General features: G+C 38.5%; 3 protein-coding genes across 5 annotated transcripts; all 3 read left to right on the top strand.

Annotated features, from left to right (window-relative positions):
- The first annotated feature begins 4179 nt into the window (after positions 1 to 4179).
- On the top strand, positions 4180 to 12318 carry LOC137123843 (target of Myb1 membrane trafficking protein-like). 3 transcript variants are annotated; one of them, XM_067498129.1, is made up of 16 exons: positions 4220 to 4368; positions 4987 to 5082; positions 5773 to 5857; positions 6384 to 6462; positions 6750 to 6899; positions 7483 to 7617; positions 7730 to 7879; positions 8424 to 8540; positions 8857 to 8990; positions 9090 to 9132; positions 9275 to 9410; positions 9904 to 9970; positions 10645 to 10720; positions 10839 to 10898; positions 11306 to 11345; positions 11478 to 12318. In XM_067498129.1, exons 3-16 carry the CDS (start codon positions 5820 to 5822, stop codon positions 11624 to 11626), a joined length of 1374 nt encoding a protein of 457 aa, XP_067354230.1. In that variant the 5' UTR covers positions 4220 to 4368; positions 4987 to 5082; positions 5773 to 5819; the 3' UTR covers positions 11627 to 12318. The 3 variants fall into 3 exon arrangements, with proteins under 3 accessions (XP_067354229.1, XP_067354228.1, XP_067354230.1); XM_067498128.1 differs by lacking the exon at positions 4987 to 5082 and having other exon boundaries at positions 4180 to 4368; positions 9278 to 9410; XM_067498127.1 differs by lacking the exon at positions 4987 to 5082 and having other exon boundaries at positions 4180 to 4368.
- Positions 12319 to 12583: 265 nt separating this feature from the next.
- Positions 12584 to 14194, top strand: LOC137123846 (noggin-like). The gene has a single exon (XM_067498131.1). The coding sequence runs from the start codon at positions 12584 to 12586 to the stop codon at positions 13457 to 13459; it is 876 nt and encodes a 291-aa protein (XP_067354232.1). The 3' UTR covers positions 13460 to 14194.
- A 374-nt stretch (positions 14195 to 14568) lies between these two features.
- On the top strand, positions 14569 to 19246 carry get3 (guided entry of tail-anchored proteins factor 3, ATPase). The gene is made up of 7 exons (XM_067498130.1): positions 14569 to 14747; positions 15274 to 15421; positions 16147 to 16295; positions 16415 to 16565; positions 16782 to 16889; positions 17472 to 17669; positions 17763 to 19246. The coding sequence occupies exons 1-7, from the start codon at positions 14605 to 14607 to the stop codon at positions 17889 to 17891; spliced, it is 1026 nt and encodes a 341-aa protein (XP_067354231.1). The 5' UTR covers positions 14569 to 14604; the 3' UTR covers positions 17892 to 19246.
- The last annotated feature ends 620 nt before the right edge of the window (positions 19247 to 19866 follow it).

The following is a 19866-nucleotide window of genomic DNA, read 5'->3' as shown; positions in this document are numbered from 1 at the left end:
TGAACTCAATTTATCTATTGGTTGGAGACATTTCAAAGTATCATTGTTGTAACCATCCCACCTCCTTCGTACATACTAAACTAAACAATTATATATAGTTTAACTAAACTAAAGCCACATTTGCTATGAACTCAGGGTCTTTGTGTCTGAAAATAGACAATTAGTCTGGGGGCAGGTCAAACTCAGCACAACCCATTAAAGAGTAAAACTACTGCATACTGATTCAGTTTGAGCACTGCTGATATGTCAAATTACACTATGCTCTTTTCATAAAAAAAGCTATATTATGAAATGTGTAAAGTAATTTGAATCTAATGTGTAACTTTGATTAGAAATTTAATGGAATAAAATATAAAGATAAAGGCTCTTAGATGTGGTTGAGTTAAAAACCAAAGTATCTATAATTAATTCTACTAACGTGAAGCACAGATACATGAAAAATGTAATTCAGTACAATAATTATTTTTACTATAATTACCTGTACTTCGTTACTTTCCACTACTAACAATTTAACAAACCTCTTCCACTGCGCATTGTGTGTAGCACAGTACAACTGCTGTGAATGAGATGCAGATGTTCATCAATAATGATTAATTTCAGTGATCCCTGTGGTTTGTTTAGATTAACTACTGCTTCCTTTCTGTTAAACCTTGGTGTAATTCGACTTTTACTCTCTAAATCCAGAGCTTATAGTGGGTCTATTGCAGTGATATAACTATTCATGATACGTCAGTTAATGCAGTTCCAAAAGGAACCAGACAGTTTGAGTTTGCCGAGGGGAAATAAACACTTCTGACTGGCTTAGTGGAATATGTCTGCAGTGTTTTCCAAACATTTGCCACCAATTGGTAAAAATTATATTTCATTGTAGAGGTGCACGTTATTTTCTTTTTACAATCACTAAATGGAGTAGTTTCACATTTTGCTGATAGTTTAGGGCTGACCAATGCTATTTCTGATTAAAACACAACTAAGAGGTGTGTCAACAAACAAACACAATCTTTAACCCTCACCCCTCTGAAAGACCAAACTCTGCTGCAGCTGAAAGAAGCTGCCTGTAAGTCTTTTATAATAAACTGCCAAAGCAGCACAGCTGTACTCCAATTCTAAACGGAGTAGTCCAGCAACATCATATCATGTGTCCTCCAGCAAAGGACAAGCTGGGACAACAGTTTGATGAGGATACATCTAGGTTAATCAATGCAATAGCAAAGGGAGATGTAGCAGGACAACTCCAAAGCCTGATCTCCATCATCACAAGCAGCATAAGACCGCAAACCCACTTATACCAAGAATTGCAGGGTGGACAAGATACACCAACTTTGGAAAGAGCTGTGGATGCTGACAAGGCAGTTCAAGGGAACAGCTGAGGAAGCAAAGACGTTGTATAGCTCCGACATACCATACTGAAGAAGCTCATGACCTTGCACAGAGCTGAATGGCACAGGAGACCTAGGATTATAAGAGCCGGGAAACAAACTTCCTTATTAGCTGACCCCTTTGGCTTCACAAAGCAGTTGTAAGGGGAGAAATGCAGTGTGCATCTTGATTGCCCCAGGGAAGAGGTAGATCACATCCTGCACATCACCTTGAGTGATCAAGAGAGAGAAAGAGAGAGCAAGAGCTAGGACCACAGTCTGCCATCTTGGAAGTACCAGCACCTATCTCAGAACTAACTTGGAAGGAAGTTCCGAAGGTGGTAACAGCAACCAGAACCAGTTCTGCCCCACGCCCTAGTTGTGTACCCCATAACCTGTAGAAGCGCTGTCCAGGTCCTCCCTCAATCTTTTGGAAGATACTCAGACTGATTTGGTGGAGAGGAACCTCCCTGGACCACATCATATACCTTGTCAGATCAAGGACCTCAAAAGGGGAAAAGTGGTTGACAAGGCATGGTTTTGGACAGCATCCTCAGAGACACGGCATCAGTCCAAACAACTGATGCAAAGGTGGAGTATCACTCCTGCCTGTATGAATCCTATTATGCAATATTATATATAGGCCCCTTACTCTCATGTCAATGAGATGTCATGTAAATGTTTTGAGCTGCAAAAATTCATATTTACGAAACAGGCCCTAAAGTATTAAGATGAATTAGCTTGTTAAAAATAAGGAGTAAAGACAGACTACAGATATCAGATTCACATTTAATCAAGAAGTTATCATCTCACATCGCACATCATCTCATTCTCTGGTTTTATTATGACCTGTGATTAGTATTTATGCTTCACTACAACACTGTACTATTTCTGCCTAAAGTTATTTTTAACTTTTATTACAAAAGCTCATATCTGAAGACAAATTCAGTAACTGATTCAAACTAAAATCCCTTAGTTACAGCCATAATTTACAACCCTTTCTACCAGATGAGCCACAGTTGCCCCAAATATTTTGAAAAAATAAGAGAGAGATTTTTAATTATTGTTACCTCTAAATGGTATGCTTTGTTTTAGAGAGAACATAATTATTAACAAAATCCCCATTCATTTATTTATTTTTTAATAGGTCTACATTTTCTGTTTTTGACAAGAGTCTTATATTACTTACATCAAATTTTAATGCAAATAACATTTAGGACACAAGGTGGTGCTGCTTTCATAAAAGTGCCTACTAAGTTAGTACCTCACACAAGTCAGTTATTTATCTGTTGTTTCAGTTTTCCACAAACTATCAAAAGAAAACGAATAATAATCTCTAATATGGATTTCATCTTTCATTTAACGTTATTCAGCCATGGACAAAATTCCACCCTGAATGGAAATACAGCTGGAATTCATATTTTTACACAGTGATCTTAGACAGGCTAAGTCTAGAGGTTAATTCATAGAGAAACACATCTAAATGAACTGAAACACAAGGGTTATTAGTATCAGTAGATTGACATGGCTAAGCCTTCTCTGTCCTTTACACTAAAAAGAGAGAGAATTGGAGTAAATAATATTGGTAAAGAAAACTTAGAACAGGTCCCCACACACAACAGGTATGGTGACCCACTGCCCTGGTTAAACGATCATTTGGACTAAATTACTTCAGCTCTCAGGTATAGGGACACTGGCACAGAGCTGAGCCCTCATGTGTCTCACCTCATGTGGTTAGACTCCCCTCTGTTCTGTCTCCCCTAGTGAGTCTAAATCCTGCTTGGTAGTGATGGGAATGCTCTGTAATGAGCTAAACCACTCAGCTTGGCTCAGCAACAAGAACTGAGAAATGCTTTTCAAAGAAATAAAACGTTTCTCAGAAACACCAGGCCTCGAGACAGACTGAATACAATGGCCATGCTGTAAGTGGAACAGAGACTGATACCTGAAATGACTGACTTTACCCAAAAGGTCAGTGGGGGAATGGTGGACCAGGAGAGCTAATATGTGTTTAAATAATGATTGTAGGCATTGTTTTGCAACATTACAGAGTGTTGATTAAGATTGAATTTTAATTTGTTTGGGTTAGTTATAGCAAGGAAGCAGGTTAGTATTAAAATATATAAAAAGTAATTTTTTAAATCTGAGTTAATTCATTGTACTTGGCTTTCACAGTATTGTTTTGATAATGTTTAGACTTAAATATATAAGCTAAAAGATACCATCTGAGATTAGGGTGGAGTAGAGGGAGACAAAGTAAAAAGGTAACTTCCAGCTTCTGATTGACTGAACACACCTTATTCAGGTAATAAGTGGCAGGTGTTGCAGGGATAGTTGGAAAACCAGTGACCAGTGAAGGTTGGCCCTGCAAATAGATGAACCTATCAAGGAATATGTAAAACTTATTCTGTATATTTTAAAATCTTTATATGTCAGTCGTAACAATCAGTGGTGGAATGTAATTCCATAAATGTACTAAAATAATTGTTAAGATTTTTGATGTTTTAGAAAACTGTAAAATTGAATACATTAATATAGTAACCTACATTTTTGTGCCAATTACAAACTATGATTTTATTTACGTGTAACGGAGTAATTACACTGTGGCTCTACGCTAAGTAGTAAGTGTAATTTCAACGAGAATGGTAAAAAGATGCAATTACCACACAAATTGCAGTAAACAGTCCTTTTAGGCTTTAAACAAAAGAAGAAAAAAAGGAATTGGAAAAGCTGAAGAATAGCAAGTGTTCACACAGTATCGTTGAAAACACGATTAGAGCAACGCTTGCAATGCCGCTTCCTGCTCGTGCGCTCTCACATGACCACCGAGAGCCCGTGCGCCTCTGAAGCAACGGCAGTGGCAGCATAAGGAAACAGCAGCTCGGAACCTTGTTTTCACCCAGTTACTTCATATAGAGAGCATTGAAACTTTCGAGAATGTTTTCACTAGGAGAGACAATGGAGTTTCTCATAGGAAACCCGTTTTCTACGCCAGTCGGTCAGAGAATAGGTACGTCGCTATTGCTTTTGAAACCAACTATACATGCTAACGTTAGGAGTTGTGTTCCGTTTGATCAGTTTTTCATCATTAGCTACATTTATATGATCAGCAACAGGTTTCAGACTTATGTAGTCACACTGTCACGAATGTTAAACAATTTAACTTCACTTTTAGTTTTGATTTTCATATAGATAAATGTTTATTGTTTCCAAATGTAACAAAAACGTATTAAAAATAGGTAGAACCGATGAAGCACAAAGGCGTGACTCTGGTCTTTCAGACTTTCATTTGATTGGTCACTATGAGTATAGTGACAGCTCAGTTAGCCATTGAGGAAGACGCTTGATGTTTCCTCTCACTTCCTTAAACACGTTTGAGGTTCTTTGAACTGCAGTTTTACACCCTATACTTCAGTGTTACTGAACCGCTTCATTGCACCCATATATTGCGTTATACAACCCTTTAAAACAGCAGGATGTCCACAAAAGCAGCAGGGAACTTAACATAAGGGGAAAAAAACAACAGGCTTTTAAGGCCAGCCAAGAACCGTTATGAGCTAATGTGTTGAAATATGAAACATCCATCCTAAACCTTCCTTCCTGTTATCTCATGCATTCACTCCTTCAGAGGCCAGTGAGAGCAGAAGCAGCTGACAGTCACATGAAATAGAGGGAGCTGGGGAAAGGCCGAGATGGAGGGAGTGGATGTAAGGAGTGGAAAGGAGTAAGTGGGATTTAGAAGGGCTAGAGTGAAGGATTTTGAGAAGCGTGGGCACTGTTGAAGGAAAGGGATGAAGGAGATTTAGAGACTTAGGAGGAGACCATAAGGGGTGGAATGCAAGGGATAGAAGCTGGCTTTGATTTCCAAATAATTTGGAGGAAAAAACATGTTAGAAGTTAAAAAAAAAAAAATTCTCACTCTTACTACACACTAAAAACTATGTAAAGAAATATTTCAGTAGGTAACTTTTGTGAATGCTTTTCTCACTGGTTACAAGTGAGTAAAATATACATACATAAGTACATGAACAGTGGGCTAAATAACTAGGTTGGTATTGATAAACTCACAAATGTTGACAATACTTTGGTGTTCAGAGCTGGTTTACACTGTTCTTAAGTGAAAGCTAAATATTATTTCGCATAGATTTTTCTATGGCCATGAAGGCAGACCCAGAAATAATCTCATGTGAATAAATCCCAGTGCATAGTTTCTTTCTTACTGTGTAAAATGTCTCTCCTTGCATCAGGTGTTTTATTAATATGAATCATAATGCTTATTGTTGGCACGTTTCTAAAAGAAATGACATGTCTAACTTTGTATTATATCAAGGTATTCATAGAAAGTCTTTTGGTTGTTGTGTCAGTAATACTGTACATCAGTAATACTGCAACATGGTTTCCTCTGTGCTCACAGAGCAAGCAACCAGCAGCTCTTTACAGTCCGAAGACTGGGGGCTCAACATGGAGATATGTGACATCATCAATGAGACAGATGAGGGGTAAGGGTGCTGTCATTTGTTCTGCTCATTTAATCTGAGTTTCTTCCATTATAGACTGACATCGACCTGTTCTTTTTTCATTGCTGTTCACTTGTTAGTGTAGGTCTGAAAAATGTCTGTTGCTAAAAAGAGAAAAAAAAATCACATTTTGTCAAGTAACCAAAAATTGTGGTTATGGTTTATTTTTGCTTTATGAATGTGTTATTTCCGTTATTGTTGTGTGTTTCTGTTTGCATTACCATACTACTAACTATTTTTGACTCAATGACCTATATGTGTTTAAGGTCAGTTGTTTTTCTATGTAGTCTGAAATGCTATGAGGAATGGCCACTGTAATCTTGAAGTGTAAAGTGTTTGTAGTAGTTTTATGTGTTATAGTGCAAGCCTAAAGCTTTTTTATTGTTTTATATTTATTTGCTAAAAGATTGACTGTAATCTCCATATATTCACCTGACAAACCAACAATATAAAATATTTAGAAGGATAAACTGATTATATGATGCAGAATTGCTGTTTTTCCCCTCAGTCCAAGAGATGCAGTAAAAGCTATTAAGAAGAGGATTGTAGGAAACAAGAACTTCAAACAGATCATGTTGGCCCTTACTGTGAGTAATGATCTGCAAGTTATTGTAAATGTTTGCGTAAAGTGAGAATTGGAAGCTGTGTGTAATTTGACGAGGCCAGAGTGATCTTTGTCCGGATAGGTTTTTGGCCCTTGGAGGACAGCATTTTAGTATAAACTCAACAAGTAGTTTAGTATAATCTGAAAAAGTAGTTAAATCAACATCATAGTTTAAATATTAAGAAAAAAGAGTTTTATTCATGGTAACTTTACAGATGTTTAAATATATTTGCTCTATCTTTTTAAAATATTTCTATCATCGTCACACAGGTTCTTGAGAGTTGTGTGAAGAACTGTGGCCATCGCTTCCATGTTCTGGTGGCATCGCAGGAGTTTGTTGAAGGAGTTTTGGTCCGTTGCATTCTGCCCAAATATAACCCCCCTACAATTCTCCAAGACAGGATTCTTAGCCTCATACAGGTACAGGGATGTTGCCATAGGGTTGCTGTAACTTGGGATTAAAAAATTCGTTATTTCTAGCTGTTGAGAGGATGGATTTTGAGAAGATGGAGCCCGTGTAATTTTAGAATTTTTGCCTTTAAGAACATCTGAAAAAAAAAAATCAACGGATTATTACAAACATTTGCAGAATAACTTTCTATTGATAATTTCAGGTCAAGTTTCCACTAATTTTTATTTTATTGAAATTCCAATTGTGCCTCTTTTAAATGGTTTGAAACAAAACAGTGGGGGTTAATTTGTATTATGAGAGAATTGTTGTATTGACATACTCAGCTTTTGAAGTTTACTTAAGTTGAACACAGTTCAGTATCTATAGACATGTGAACAGTGTTATTTTCAGAGTTTTTTGTCATTTAACTGCATTCCTGTGCTGCGTGGGTGGAGTCAACAGTGTTTAACCCAAGAATAGCAGAAATGATAGCAACAGTCAGGCCTGTAAATCATGTGTTTTGGTACAACTGTCTAATGTTTTATCAAACAGGAATGTAAGAGTAAGTCATTGTCATTATATTTCATCAAATGTGCTCCCTTTCATCTCCAGTCATGGGCTGATGCCTTTCGCAGTTCTCCTTCCTTGTCAGGGGTGGTGTATGTATATGATGACCTGAGGAGGAGAGGTCTGGAGTTCCCCATGACAGACCTGGATGCTCTGTCCCCCATCCACACTCCAAACAGAGTGAGACTGTCCACAAAGGGACACTAACAAACGAAAACAATAAATTGCATTCATATAAACCTATCTTTGTTGTACTGACAGAACTTCATAGTGTCATACCTTCATTTTGCAGAGCATACCGGAAAACGAGAGTCCTGAGACAGCCCCCACCGCTGATCTCACACCTCAGTCTGAACTGCAAGCCCCTTTTATTGCTCCCAGTCAGAATAGCTCACCTCCACTCCAAGCCAGTGATGGCCCAGTCTCCCTCTCTGCAGAACAGGTACATAATATAATACATAGCTCTGGTGATAAAAGTATTGGCTGATGAAGTATTTTTATAGCTTTTGAAACCAATTTGCCAATTTAACATCACAGAGCCATTTTCTGTTGATTAATGTCACAAATCCTTATACATAAGCATTGACAAAGCCCTGTTTCTTAGGAATTTGGGCCGAAGAAGGCAATGATTTGAAAATCATTTAAAGACTATAAAAGTACATTTAAAGAGTATAAAACCCATTTTTTTATATTTTACATGGTGTCCCAACCTTTATTAGGGGAATAGGGCTGGATGTTGTGCCAATATTCACCATCTTTATAAGATCCTCAGTAAGTGCTTTCAGTTGGTCAATGATGCTCTTGTTGTTCACAGTATAAAAGCAAAAAGCCAACAGAGCATGATGAACAAGGCTACACTCAGTATCAGCAAAATATTACTTTACTGCATTACCAGCAGTGGGTTACAAAATTACTATAACATTGGCTAAATTGTAATGCTGCTTTTGACTACTGCTGTGTTTTGCTGTTGTTTGTTTTAAATACAGGAAGAGAAGCTGCGAAGTGAGCTGGCGCTGGTGAAGGGTAATCTGAAAGTGATGTCTGATATGCTTAATGAACTAATACCTGGACAATGCCAGCATGACGATACAGAGCTGCTACAGGTGTGTGGGTGTCTTCAGAATTGACTATATTATCTAATGTAAAGAAAAGAATATTCATGCTATCATTTCACACATCTGTGGTTCATTATGTGCTCAGGGTCCCTCTATAGGAAAACCAGGCAAAAAAACAGTAATTCATGTGAAAGTACATGAGATCAAAGAGCAAACAATTCTTTATCATAAATAATAATAAATAATTTGTCATAAAATAATTTACCAGGATGAAATTAAAAGTTTAAAGCTTTTCCTTACTACAGTACATGCTTATAGCTAAAGTATGAGAAACATTAATCTCTCTCCTCCTCTGCCCAAGCAGCAGCTTTATTCAGTGGGTAAGAGCATGCAGGCTCGAGTGGTGGACCTCATTCCTCAGCTGCTGGATGAAGGGTTTATTGAAGAGCTGCTTGTGGTGAATGATGACCTCAACAATGCCTTCATCCGCTATGAGAGGTGAGCTGTGTTTTAATTTTGTTAAGATTATTTTAGGAGTGAAATACAAGCCTTCATATCATATATATTCCAATTCTATATATTGTAATTGTGTTCTAGGTTTGACAGACTGAACAAGGCCCAGATGACAAATACTGAACAGGTAAAAATAAATATGAAATATTTAATGTAGTACTATACAATGCACTGTATGGATCAGAAAACTGCGAGCTTCCGTCATCTTCATTTCGGCTGTAAGGATGTACTCTCCTGCTAGTGACGCCGTGTGTTTTGTGTCATCCTAGCAGAACTCTGCCAGCAGTCTGAGCCTCATCGACATGAACTCTGAGGCTTCAACTCTTAGCCAACCGCCTGTCATTACAACAAGTAGCCAACCAACAGTCAGCATCTTGGCCAATCAACAGCAATCAACCAATCCCAGTGAGTAAACACTGTATAACGTCTGCTACATATGTGCACTCCTTTACCACACTAAATCTGTATGATCTCATCTAACTGCAGTTTTTATGCTTTGCTATATATTACTGGAACAAAAACAGGATGTTGTGGCTGGACATGACATGAGTAGGGGAGGTTTAACAATGCATGGGCCACATCATAAGAAACATATGGAAACGAACAATGTTTGGAGGATGTTTAATGTGGTGTTGAACAGTGGAGGAAGTGATCAGTACTTTGTGCTGATACTATATAAAAATGGGTAATGTCTATGGCTACACATATAGAAATATTACACAATTATGAGGTTTTCCATACACTGCAAATAATTACATTTTGCCATTAAAGCAGTACAGGTATTTTTGTTTTATTCTTTTGTGTGGGGATTTTTATATGAAATGCTTTGCATTGGTAATTTAGAGAATGGATGACCTGGTTCTCATTCAGTTTTGAATTGATGCTTTCTGTGTTGCAGAAGAAGAGGAGGAATTTGACATGTTTGCTCAGACCAGAGGCAGCTCCTTGGCTGAGCAGAGGAAAAGGTGAGAGGTGCCAAGTGGTCACAGAAAGACACACATGACATATTATTATTCCTGCTGCACCCACTGAAGATTGATGGGATCTGCATTAATGACCTAATAATATAATTGATGTTAATTAAAATAAAATATATTAGATTTTGATTAGTCAAAACTATTCTTAAGATACAAGATTTTCACTTTTGACCTATGAAAAAAAGGAGCGTATAAGTAAGTTGGAGTGTTCAAGTATTTTTACTTATATTTTAACAATTATTTTTTTTATTTAAAAAAAATATCTGTCTTCAGTACCACAAACAATAATCTTGCTAACCCTCTGATATGACTGAAATTCTAGCAAATTTTTGAGCATATGTATTTCTCTTCACTGTTCCACAGTAGTTAATATATAAAGTTTTCTGAGATATTAGACATCAGTGTTCAAATTCAAATTCAAAGTGTTTATTGTCATGTGCACAGACAGAAAGCTTGTTTTCCTGCACAATTAAATTCTTACTTTGCCGTCCACAATAAATGTTGTATAGTAAAGTAAAATAAAAATAGAAATAAAAAATAAGAGCAATAAAAAGAGGTAGAGGTAGTGCAATTCTGAATAAAGGTAATAAAACGTGAGGTAGTGCAGTTCTGACAATAATGAATGTGCAAAAGCAAAAATGTAAATCAATGTGTGTAACCAGTGTCAGGTACGAAGACCCAGGAGCTGTGGAAGGCCTCGCTGGAGCTCTGGACACAAGGTTGCAGGTCACAGGCGGGGTGTGTATACCACAAAAGTGTGATTGCATGGACTATTTGCTGTAGATTTGAATTATATAAAGCTATTCTAATGGTGCTAAACACATCTTATCCCTGTCTTGATTATTTTTCTTCTTAGATGATACCTGAAAAAAAGTTGGACCAGAGCGATATTGACAAATGGTTACCTTGTGATACGGTAAGAGACAGCAAAGGCAGACATTGTTGATAGAAATTAACAGAAATTGTTGAAACCTTCCATGTACATACGAGAACCTATTATTTCTCTAAATTAACTTAAAACTGACAAAAGTATTAAAAAAATATATTTTAATATAACTATGACTATTTACATTTGTTATGTTGTTTTAAATATTTTGTTGAAACAAACATCGAAAGCAAAGTCAGATTATTTATTTTTAAAATTATTTCTTTCATTTATTACTTTTGTCAGGTGGAAAGGTGAGGTGGAGCTCATTTTAACCACTTTATGTGCTGACAGGTGGTTAATTTGTAATGATACATCAGCATTTATTAGTTCATTATGTGTTTAGAAAAAAATATTTGAAATGTAGCTTTATTAAGTCTTTGACTTTTATTATGCAGGAGGAGCAGTCTTCAGTTTGTGAGGGAGTATCCAGTGAAGGTATTTTATTTTCCCTCAAGCAGCTTAGTGTTGCTTTTTAACATAAAGGCATTTTTTCACTAATCTTCCCCTGTAATGCATATTTGGGTGTTCACTCATACACACACCTCTAACTATAACATTTTCTCTCAGAGTTTGATAAGTTTTTGGAGGACCGGGCAAAGGCAGCAGATCACAGCAGCCAGGCGACTCACAGCACCCCGCCCTCAGTATCCAGACCTCCCCCACAGAAATCTGCCCTGCAACAGGACAGGTCACATGAGCATCTGTTTTCACTTTAAGTTTGGGGACAAACAAGGAGTAGGTGGACATAAGGCTCACCATACTCATATCATCAAACTGAAATATAACATCACGCGCATGCTGCGCCAAGTCAGGTTTTCTCTGAATGTATACACCCACACAGAGACACACACACAAATACACACAACATAAAACCTGACACTACAGAACTGCCTGTAATTTCCTGTTTATGTAACTGTATATATAAAATTTAGTATTATGTTGAGATGAAAAAAGCTTAGAGAAATTGTTTACATTAAAAAATACATTTTCAGAATGTTTGATTTTAAGCAGTCAATGTGCCTTTGCTCCAGACAGAGAATTAATGGTGTGCTGTCCTGCAAACATGTTTTGGGTATATCTAAAATATGTTATCATGGAGGAAATTACTCCTAAAGCTTGTTTCTTGCTGACCTGCAGTTTTTTGTTTTGATATTTTGTTTTGTTATTTTTGAAAATCTAGTGTCTGAGGTTGCTGACACAGCTGCTCCCTGTCCAGTTCAAATGATACCTTTTTTGTTTCATTTTTGGAATGAAAAATATAGAACAACTTTTTAAACTCTAAACACAACTTGCTTCTTGATGAGAACATGTTTACAGTGATTAGTAAAATTTAACATTTGTTACATTGAAATAATTCTGATAATCAACAAATTGGATACAACCAAGTTGTGCACATAAGTCCTGTGTTTGCATTGGAGAGTTAGCCAAAATATCGGAGCCTTGAATAAGAGATGGGAGCTCAGGTGTACTCTGGCCATACCTAATAATATGTGTGTGTGCTGTTTGTCTGATAAGGCTTTAATTTGTTATTGTTGAAGAGCTCAAGGATGTCTGGTGCTGGGTACACAGAGTCCCTGCAGCACTCAGAGGAGAACCTATGACTGACTGGGTGAAAAGGAAGACTAGAGGAACATTTAGTCATTTATGTGATTTACCATCCAGACTTGAAGACCATGTTCAGACTGTTTAACAGTGTCTGCCTCTGCTGGATTTGTGTGTCTTTGTTCCTGTGTGGCTCTGCAGCCCTTACTTCTAACATTTCAACCCAGAGTGGGCTTCCGAATATGACTATTTGGGATTCAACATTTCTTCAGCTGAGGGACAGATTACCATTCTACTTGCAGCCCATGCGCCCGTACACCCTGCTAACAAATGCTGAAGACTACTACTACATGCCTAAACCCAGACATCGCCGCCCCTCTCATCTTCTGCGTCTCCTGGGATCTTCCTTCAACCCGTTTTGGATGTCCATTGATCAGCCAAATGAGGCCTCTGGTGATCGCAGTAATGGTAGACCGCCGATGCATGGTGACACACCACCTGCCAAATTACTCGACTACACCACTGTCAGAGAGAAGGTCAACCTGAGTTTGTCACCAGAGCTGAGAGAGGCTGCAGAAAACCATCGCCAGAAACTGGAGAAGGAAGTGGCAGAGTTGGACCTCAGTTCCTTGCCCTCAGATGTTGCCATGTCAGTCAGAGACTGGCTGCGGAGCTCAGCAGCATGTGAGTTACACTATCAGTGGGTGGATCTTGGCCCAGCTTTTTGGCCACGTTGGCTGCGGCAGACCGATTGTAAAGGATCAGACAGAGTGCAACATTGCTCCTTTCCCAGTGGGATGGAGTGTGTGAGAGCTCAGACAACAGACATAAAGATTCTGGCCTGGCACTGCTTGGAAATCAGAGATGGAGGTGATGAATCCAGAAGAATACAGGGTGAAAGGTCTGATGGCAGCATTGAAGTTGGGACAGGGGAAACAATAAAAAGGTGTTTATGGAGGCAAGTGCCTTATCCTGTCATCACTGCATGTACATGTTCATGTAAATGAATTTAATGAATCAAGGTTTCTATATGCATAATTTGTATTTTATACTGTCATTAAGTTTTAAGTCATTGATAAAATCTAATTTGTGCTAACTGGTTTTACAGATCTATTTATCACTATATTTTATTACTCAGTAAAGACTTTTAAAAAGACCTTTTGGTCAAACTTGGCTTAAGTTAAAAGTTAAGTTAAAGTCTAAACGTCAATAAAATGCCTGCTATGAGTAATGCTAAAATGTAATAGCTAATTAATAATCCCTGGTCGTTTCAGTGTTGTGGTGGACAGCATGGGGAAAAACATAATTCTGGTTATGGCAGACGAACACACAGTGTATCTCAGCTTGTTGTGTAAGGAGCTGCGGGTGACAGTGTAATTGTTGAGCCCTGTCCACCACAACATTAAAACCACCAGGCAGTGTGTTTTGGCTTATGGTATAGTTCTGTGTTCTATGCTTGTTGTGAGTTGTGCTACAAATAATAATGTGGAAAATGTATGTATTCATGTATCTGCAAAATTGAGACTTTTCACCTCTCCTTTTTCCTTAATTGCAATTCAGTGAGTATACAATTTAATATTTTACAGCAAAGAAACATTACAATGTCAACCTCAAATAGAAATATAAAGAAATGTTTTACTTAGTGCCAAGTATTGTGTTCTGTCCAAAATGTATCTGGCTATGACGCAATAAAAGCACACGCATTTCTTTTCAAACTCCCGAATAAAGGATGGAAAAAGAAAGTACTTTTGCACTGCTTTAAGTATTTGGTCATTATGATTTTAGCTTTTTTCAAACATCAGTTATATTATCAAAAATATGTTCTAAGTGTAGAAAAGTCTCATTACTGTCATCTGGTGTTCGAAGATTTTACTATTCTGTCCATTTTAGCTCCGCCCATATTGGTGAGTGTACTGTACCTGTTTTGAGGTGGGTTCACATAAACAAATTTTACTTTGGAAGAATACTCCTTCCCACACCAATTCCAAAATCATTTTTGATTTTTGTTTGGTTACCTCTACGTTTGTTCGTCATATTTCAATTTCAACCACTGATACAACCATGTATAGACTGTAAGCCGAACCTCCGAGGAACCGTGAAGGCAGCAGTGTCGGTACATCCCACCTGAGCTGTAACGCTGTACACAGACAAGATGGCAGCTTCATTAGAAGACGAATTTGAAGATGCGCCTGACGTGGAGCCGCTGGAACCAACTTTGAAGAATATTATCGAGCAAAAATCTTTGAAATGGATATTTGTGGGTGGAAAGGGTGGTGTTGGGAAAACGACATGTAGGTAAGATTGCGTCCAGGCATTGACAAATGTCGCTAGCTAACAGCTATCTTAGATTAGCCGTTCAAAACCGTCACCACAAGTTGACGTGTATCAGCGTAAATAAGAAGGAGAAGATGTGGTGTATTGCTTTAACAAGGGTACAGAATAATTCTTACCAGCTTAAGGCGCTAGCATTGAAAAATCAGTAACGTTACTTTGGGAGTTAACGTGGGTGAGGCTAACCGTTACGCTAGTTGTCCTTTAGTGAAGCACTGTCACTGGCTAACATTAGCGAATTGACATGTTCACGAGCTGCACAGCTGGTTTCATATCCATGGTGTTGGTTGGTTAACGTTGTTGCTTATTTCCCCATTTCCTGTCTCATCATATGGGGGAAGCATCTGCTTTGTGTTGGGGAAAGATAACTTATGGCTAGCTTGCAGTTAGGTAGTGAAGCTAATGTGCGCTTTTGGGCTAAAATCTCCTTTCATAATTCATATTTTGCTTTTCACGTTTGGCATATTAACATTCTATTTCCTATTTCTAGCTGTAGTTTGGCTGTCCAGCTGGCCGCGGTCAGAGAGAGCGTCCTGATCATTTCCACTGACCCTGCCCATAACATCTCGGATGCCTTTGATCAGAAGTTCTCAAAGGTGCCGACTAAAGTCAAGGGCTATGATAACCTCTTTGCGATGGTAAGTCAGCCTGCCACAAGAAAATCATGAGCAGGGGATTTTTTTATGAGAGGACATCAGATATTTGTAGTTGTCATAGTTTGCAAATGACAGACGTTATTTGTGTAACCCTAAGCCATTATGAATAGTACCAGGACCCTGAAACTGGAGCAGCTTTGTAGAATTCGGGCGACATTAATTTTATTATATACACCTGTGTATATATCCACACCTATACACAATTATATGTCTACATTTCTCATCTAATCTATCTTCGCAAAAAAATTTTTAACAAAGAGAATTTATTTATGCTGTTGTTCAGTGCTTATTGCATAACACTGTTCTATAACAAGGTGATAAACCACAAAAATCATGGCGCATCCATCAATCGACAACTAAAGGTTTGGGTTCAATGGAAAAAAAAAAGTAACATTCCTTTTCATCCTGCTGTTCACATTTTGACAATATGAGACCAAGATGACACCTACCAACTGACAAGTTATTGAGATGCAGACATTTTTTGTTGCAGTATACCCACCACTATTGTTAGCCTTTGTTTCAGTAAAGAGTTTGAGATTAAGAAAATACCATTGCACGCCTCTACTTAAATGGCCAACTTTCATTATATAATATCACTGTTGGATGAACCTTTTACATTTTTGTAAATTTTACCCAAAGGCGAATATCCCTAACTTTTTGTGAGTAGTGGACTGTATATATCTCTGGTCTGCATGTGTGTTGTACAGGAGATTGACCCAAGCCTGGGTGTGGCAGAACTTCCTGATGAGTTCTTTGAAGAGGACAACATGCTCAGCATGGGGAAGAAGATGATGCAGGAGGCCATGAGTGCTTTCCCTGGCATTGATGAGGCAATGAGTTATGCAGAGGTCATGAGGTTTGTTGATCCAGAGCTGTACTTGCCTGTATTTTATTGTACTGTTCATGTAAAAAAAAAAAATTTGCCTGGTTATGAACAATGCTGATTTTTAGCACTACTGTCTACCTGTTCTTCAGGTTAGTGAAAGGAATGAACTTCTCAGTGGTAGTCTTTGACACTGCCCCAACTGGCCACACGCTGCGGCTGCTTAACTTCCCCACCATTGTGGAGCGAGGACTGGGCCGCCTTATGCAGATCAAGAACCAGATCAGCCCTTTCATCTCCCAGGTGAGGAGGGATGAGCAGATCCAACAAATTATGGGCCATTTAGCAGTTTTGATTTTATTTAGGGTGTCTAACAAAGCCACTGAGCTTTGAATACTAATGGTACAACAATTAAAGGGATGAAAAAAGCAGTTATATCATATTGTTTATTAATATATTGTGTAAGATTGAAGCACTTATAGATTCATTAGATTCTCTCTTTTCCCCCCTTGTTTCTAGATGTGTAACATGCTTGGCCTTGGAGACATGAATGCAGACCAGCTGGCTTCTAAGCTTGAAGAGACCCTGCCAGTCATCCGCTCAGTGAGTGAGCAGTTCAAAGACCCTGTAAGTACCACAAAGAAAGTCACTGGTGTTAGAAGCTTCTTTTTAACGGTGGAGCAACAGGTGGAGCATCTGAATCAACGTTTAAACCCCAGAAATATTTGGGGCAGTGAAGGAAACTGCTTCACTGATAACAAGTTACAGTTTGATTTCACAGAAGATGCATGTTGTTGAATAAGCCTTTGGATAGGATACAGAAGTCTGCTAGCTCCTGAGGTGCCGCATGTGGTTGCCCTCTTCTCCCCCAGGATGATGGGTTAAATGCAAATGACAAATTTGATTGTAACATATAAAACATGTGCTCAGTGGTGATGACAAAAGATTCAATTCTTATTTTCATTTTAGTTTGAATCATGACTTTGTCATGGAAAATTGGTTGACAACATCTTGAATCATTGTTTTTACTAACAAAATGAACACTGGTTGTAATTATAACTAGTGACTTAGTTGACAACTTGATTTGCTGATGTGTCACATTAGAGCTGGTTCTGGAGATGATGTCTTGTTAAGTTTTTAAAAGCATATCAAAAGGTTTCTTTAAATGTGTAACACTTTCTCCTTCCCCGCTTTCTGTGCGTCCTACAGGAACAAACCACGTTCATCTGTGTGTGTATTGCTGAGTTCCTCTCCCTCTATGAGACAGAGCGGCTGATCCAGGAACTGGCCAAATGCCGCATCGACACACACAACATCATTGTCAACCAACTTGTTTTCCCTGATGCAGAGAGACCGTGTAAAATGTGTGAAGCCCGTCATAAAATTCAGTCCAAGTACTTAGACCAGGTATGAGTCAGCACTTTTTGTTTATGGGTTGTGACTTTTGCATCAAGTGTCACATGCCATTGTTTACATGATTGAGCTGTTTTCTCCCTACAGATGGAAGACCTTTATGAAGATTTCCACATAGTCAAGCTACCACTGCTGCCCCATGAAGTTCGAGGTGCAGACAAGGTCAACACCTTCTCAAAGCAACTTCTGGAACCCTACAAACCCCCAAACAAGTGATTTCCCTCCCTGCAGGACCTCCACCACAGTCTCTTTACAGGCAACACACCTATGTCAACAGTCTGAACTCACCTTCTCTAACCCCCTAATGAAAAGCCTCAAAACACCCTGATTTAAAAGCCTCAAGATGATCCACACAGTCCTCAGCCTGTCATCTAAAGCAGTGGACTGTGACAGGAAGACACACACTCCTGATGAAGAGGAGCTAATTAAGTCACAGATGCACATATTCTGCTATGTTGTTAGAGAAAAGATGGTACAGAGCTGTTCTGCATTATCCTTATTTGTCCTTCTCTTGTCTTTATGTCCTGCGTGGCAGATAGTACTGCTCCTACTTCAAACATATAACTTTTCTGCAAGCAAAAAAAAACAACAACAACAAAAAAAAAAAACACTTTTTCCCTCATTCTCAATTTTAAAGTCCATCTTTAGTTGTGGGAAAACAAGTGTTTCCAGTGATGGTGCTGTGCAAGCCGTAAAGCAGCTTTCAGATTCTCTGTGTAGTTTGGAGGCTATGTCTGTTTTGACTTTTGTCTGAGATTTCACACATGCACATTTCTTGTGCATTAGGAGTTTCCATCCAGGTTAATACAGATTCAGGGTCTGACGGCAGGGCAATGAACAAAGGAAAAAAAAAAACAGTATGGCCTTTGGTCTCTAGTAATTTTTGTTCTTTATTGCATTATCACATGGTGTTGGTAAAGAAAACTGAAGTCTAGAGTAATCAGTTGAAAGTGTGTATTTTACCGTGTTATCACCCCTTCGGTGTAAATGCAGTTTAAGTCAATGAGATTTTGAACCAAGTCAAATTGGGAATAAGTGCCCGTATATGGTTTTGGTTTTGCTTGTATTTGACAGTCTTACAGGTCTTTGTTACTGTGGTTGCTTCAGGTTACAGGAGGGTGGACATTGGAACTTGTTTTTAAGATTTTTAAGTCAAAAAGTAGGATGCGCCTCTTAATGCTCGAGTGTCTGGAAGCTCTGAACTCCCAGCACAAGTTTCCATTTACTGCTCAGAAAACTCATCAACAACGGTTTGTCTGTTTACTGAGGGTGGGAACATTGAAAGTCATTAGTAGCCTTATTTAGTCATTTGTTAATCAAAAAAATATACTGAATGTTGCTTGATCAAATGTTGAACAAATGAATGGTTATGAAAGCCATTGTGATTGACTACTAGGCTGTGATTGGCTTCCCTGTCTCTGATTTTTTTCAGGATATAAAGGACAGGTTAATGCCAACCCCAAGCAAAAACATCATTATCCTCCGTCTGCTTTTGAGTCATTAAGAACCTGTTTTCTATGGAGTTTCTTTAAATTATGTGTGATAATTAAAATAAACTTGCCTCAGCTAAACAGCCTTGTGTCATTCTTCATATCTGTACTGTTTGGTGAACCAGTCTGTTGATTGGAGTGAGGCACTAAATTGTGCTCAGCCTTCAGATTGATAACACGAAACCTCAGATGATTTCAGCATCACAGTTCAGGGGCAACATATAAAACAAAGATTCAAACAATCTGCCACAGCAGAATAAAGCTCACAAGCAGCACAGGGGGCCGGGAGTTACTGCGTAAATCAGGCAAGTGCTTTAGTCGTTTGCTCAGTCGTAAAACATGATTTCCTCAAACAAACTATGCGCCGTGGTACATTGCATTGGGATCAAGTGGGATTATTAGAAACCAACTGGGATTTTCACTTTTTTAATCGTGGTCAACATTTGAAAAGGAGACCCGATGACATTATACGCTTTTTTAATTTGTCCTCTTTTGGGCCTGCTTAAAGGAGGAAACCATAAAAACTGGCTGTTCTTTTTATATCCTTTAACACAAAAAATGTCCATGGTCCACCTGCTCCACTTTGATCATTTCCCGAACTACCCTGTTCCGTCCTGCGCGCTCCCTGTGGCCCTGCGCTGCGGCCTGTCGCTTGTGGTCCATCACCGAGCTGCGCTCTCCCGGTCGGGGGCCGCGCTAAC

This window comes from Channa argus, chromosome 3 (assembly GCF_033026475.1).
Source record: "Channa argus isolate prfri chromosome 3, Channa argus male v1.0, whole genome shotgun sequence".
Taxonomy (NCBI): domain Eukaryota; kingdom Metazoa; phylum Chordata; class Actinopteri; order Anabantiformes; family Channidae; genus Channa; species Channa argus.
This window is presented reverse-complemented; position numbering and strand designations above follow the sequence as displayed.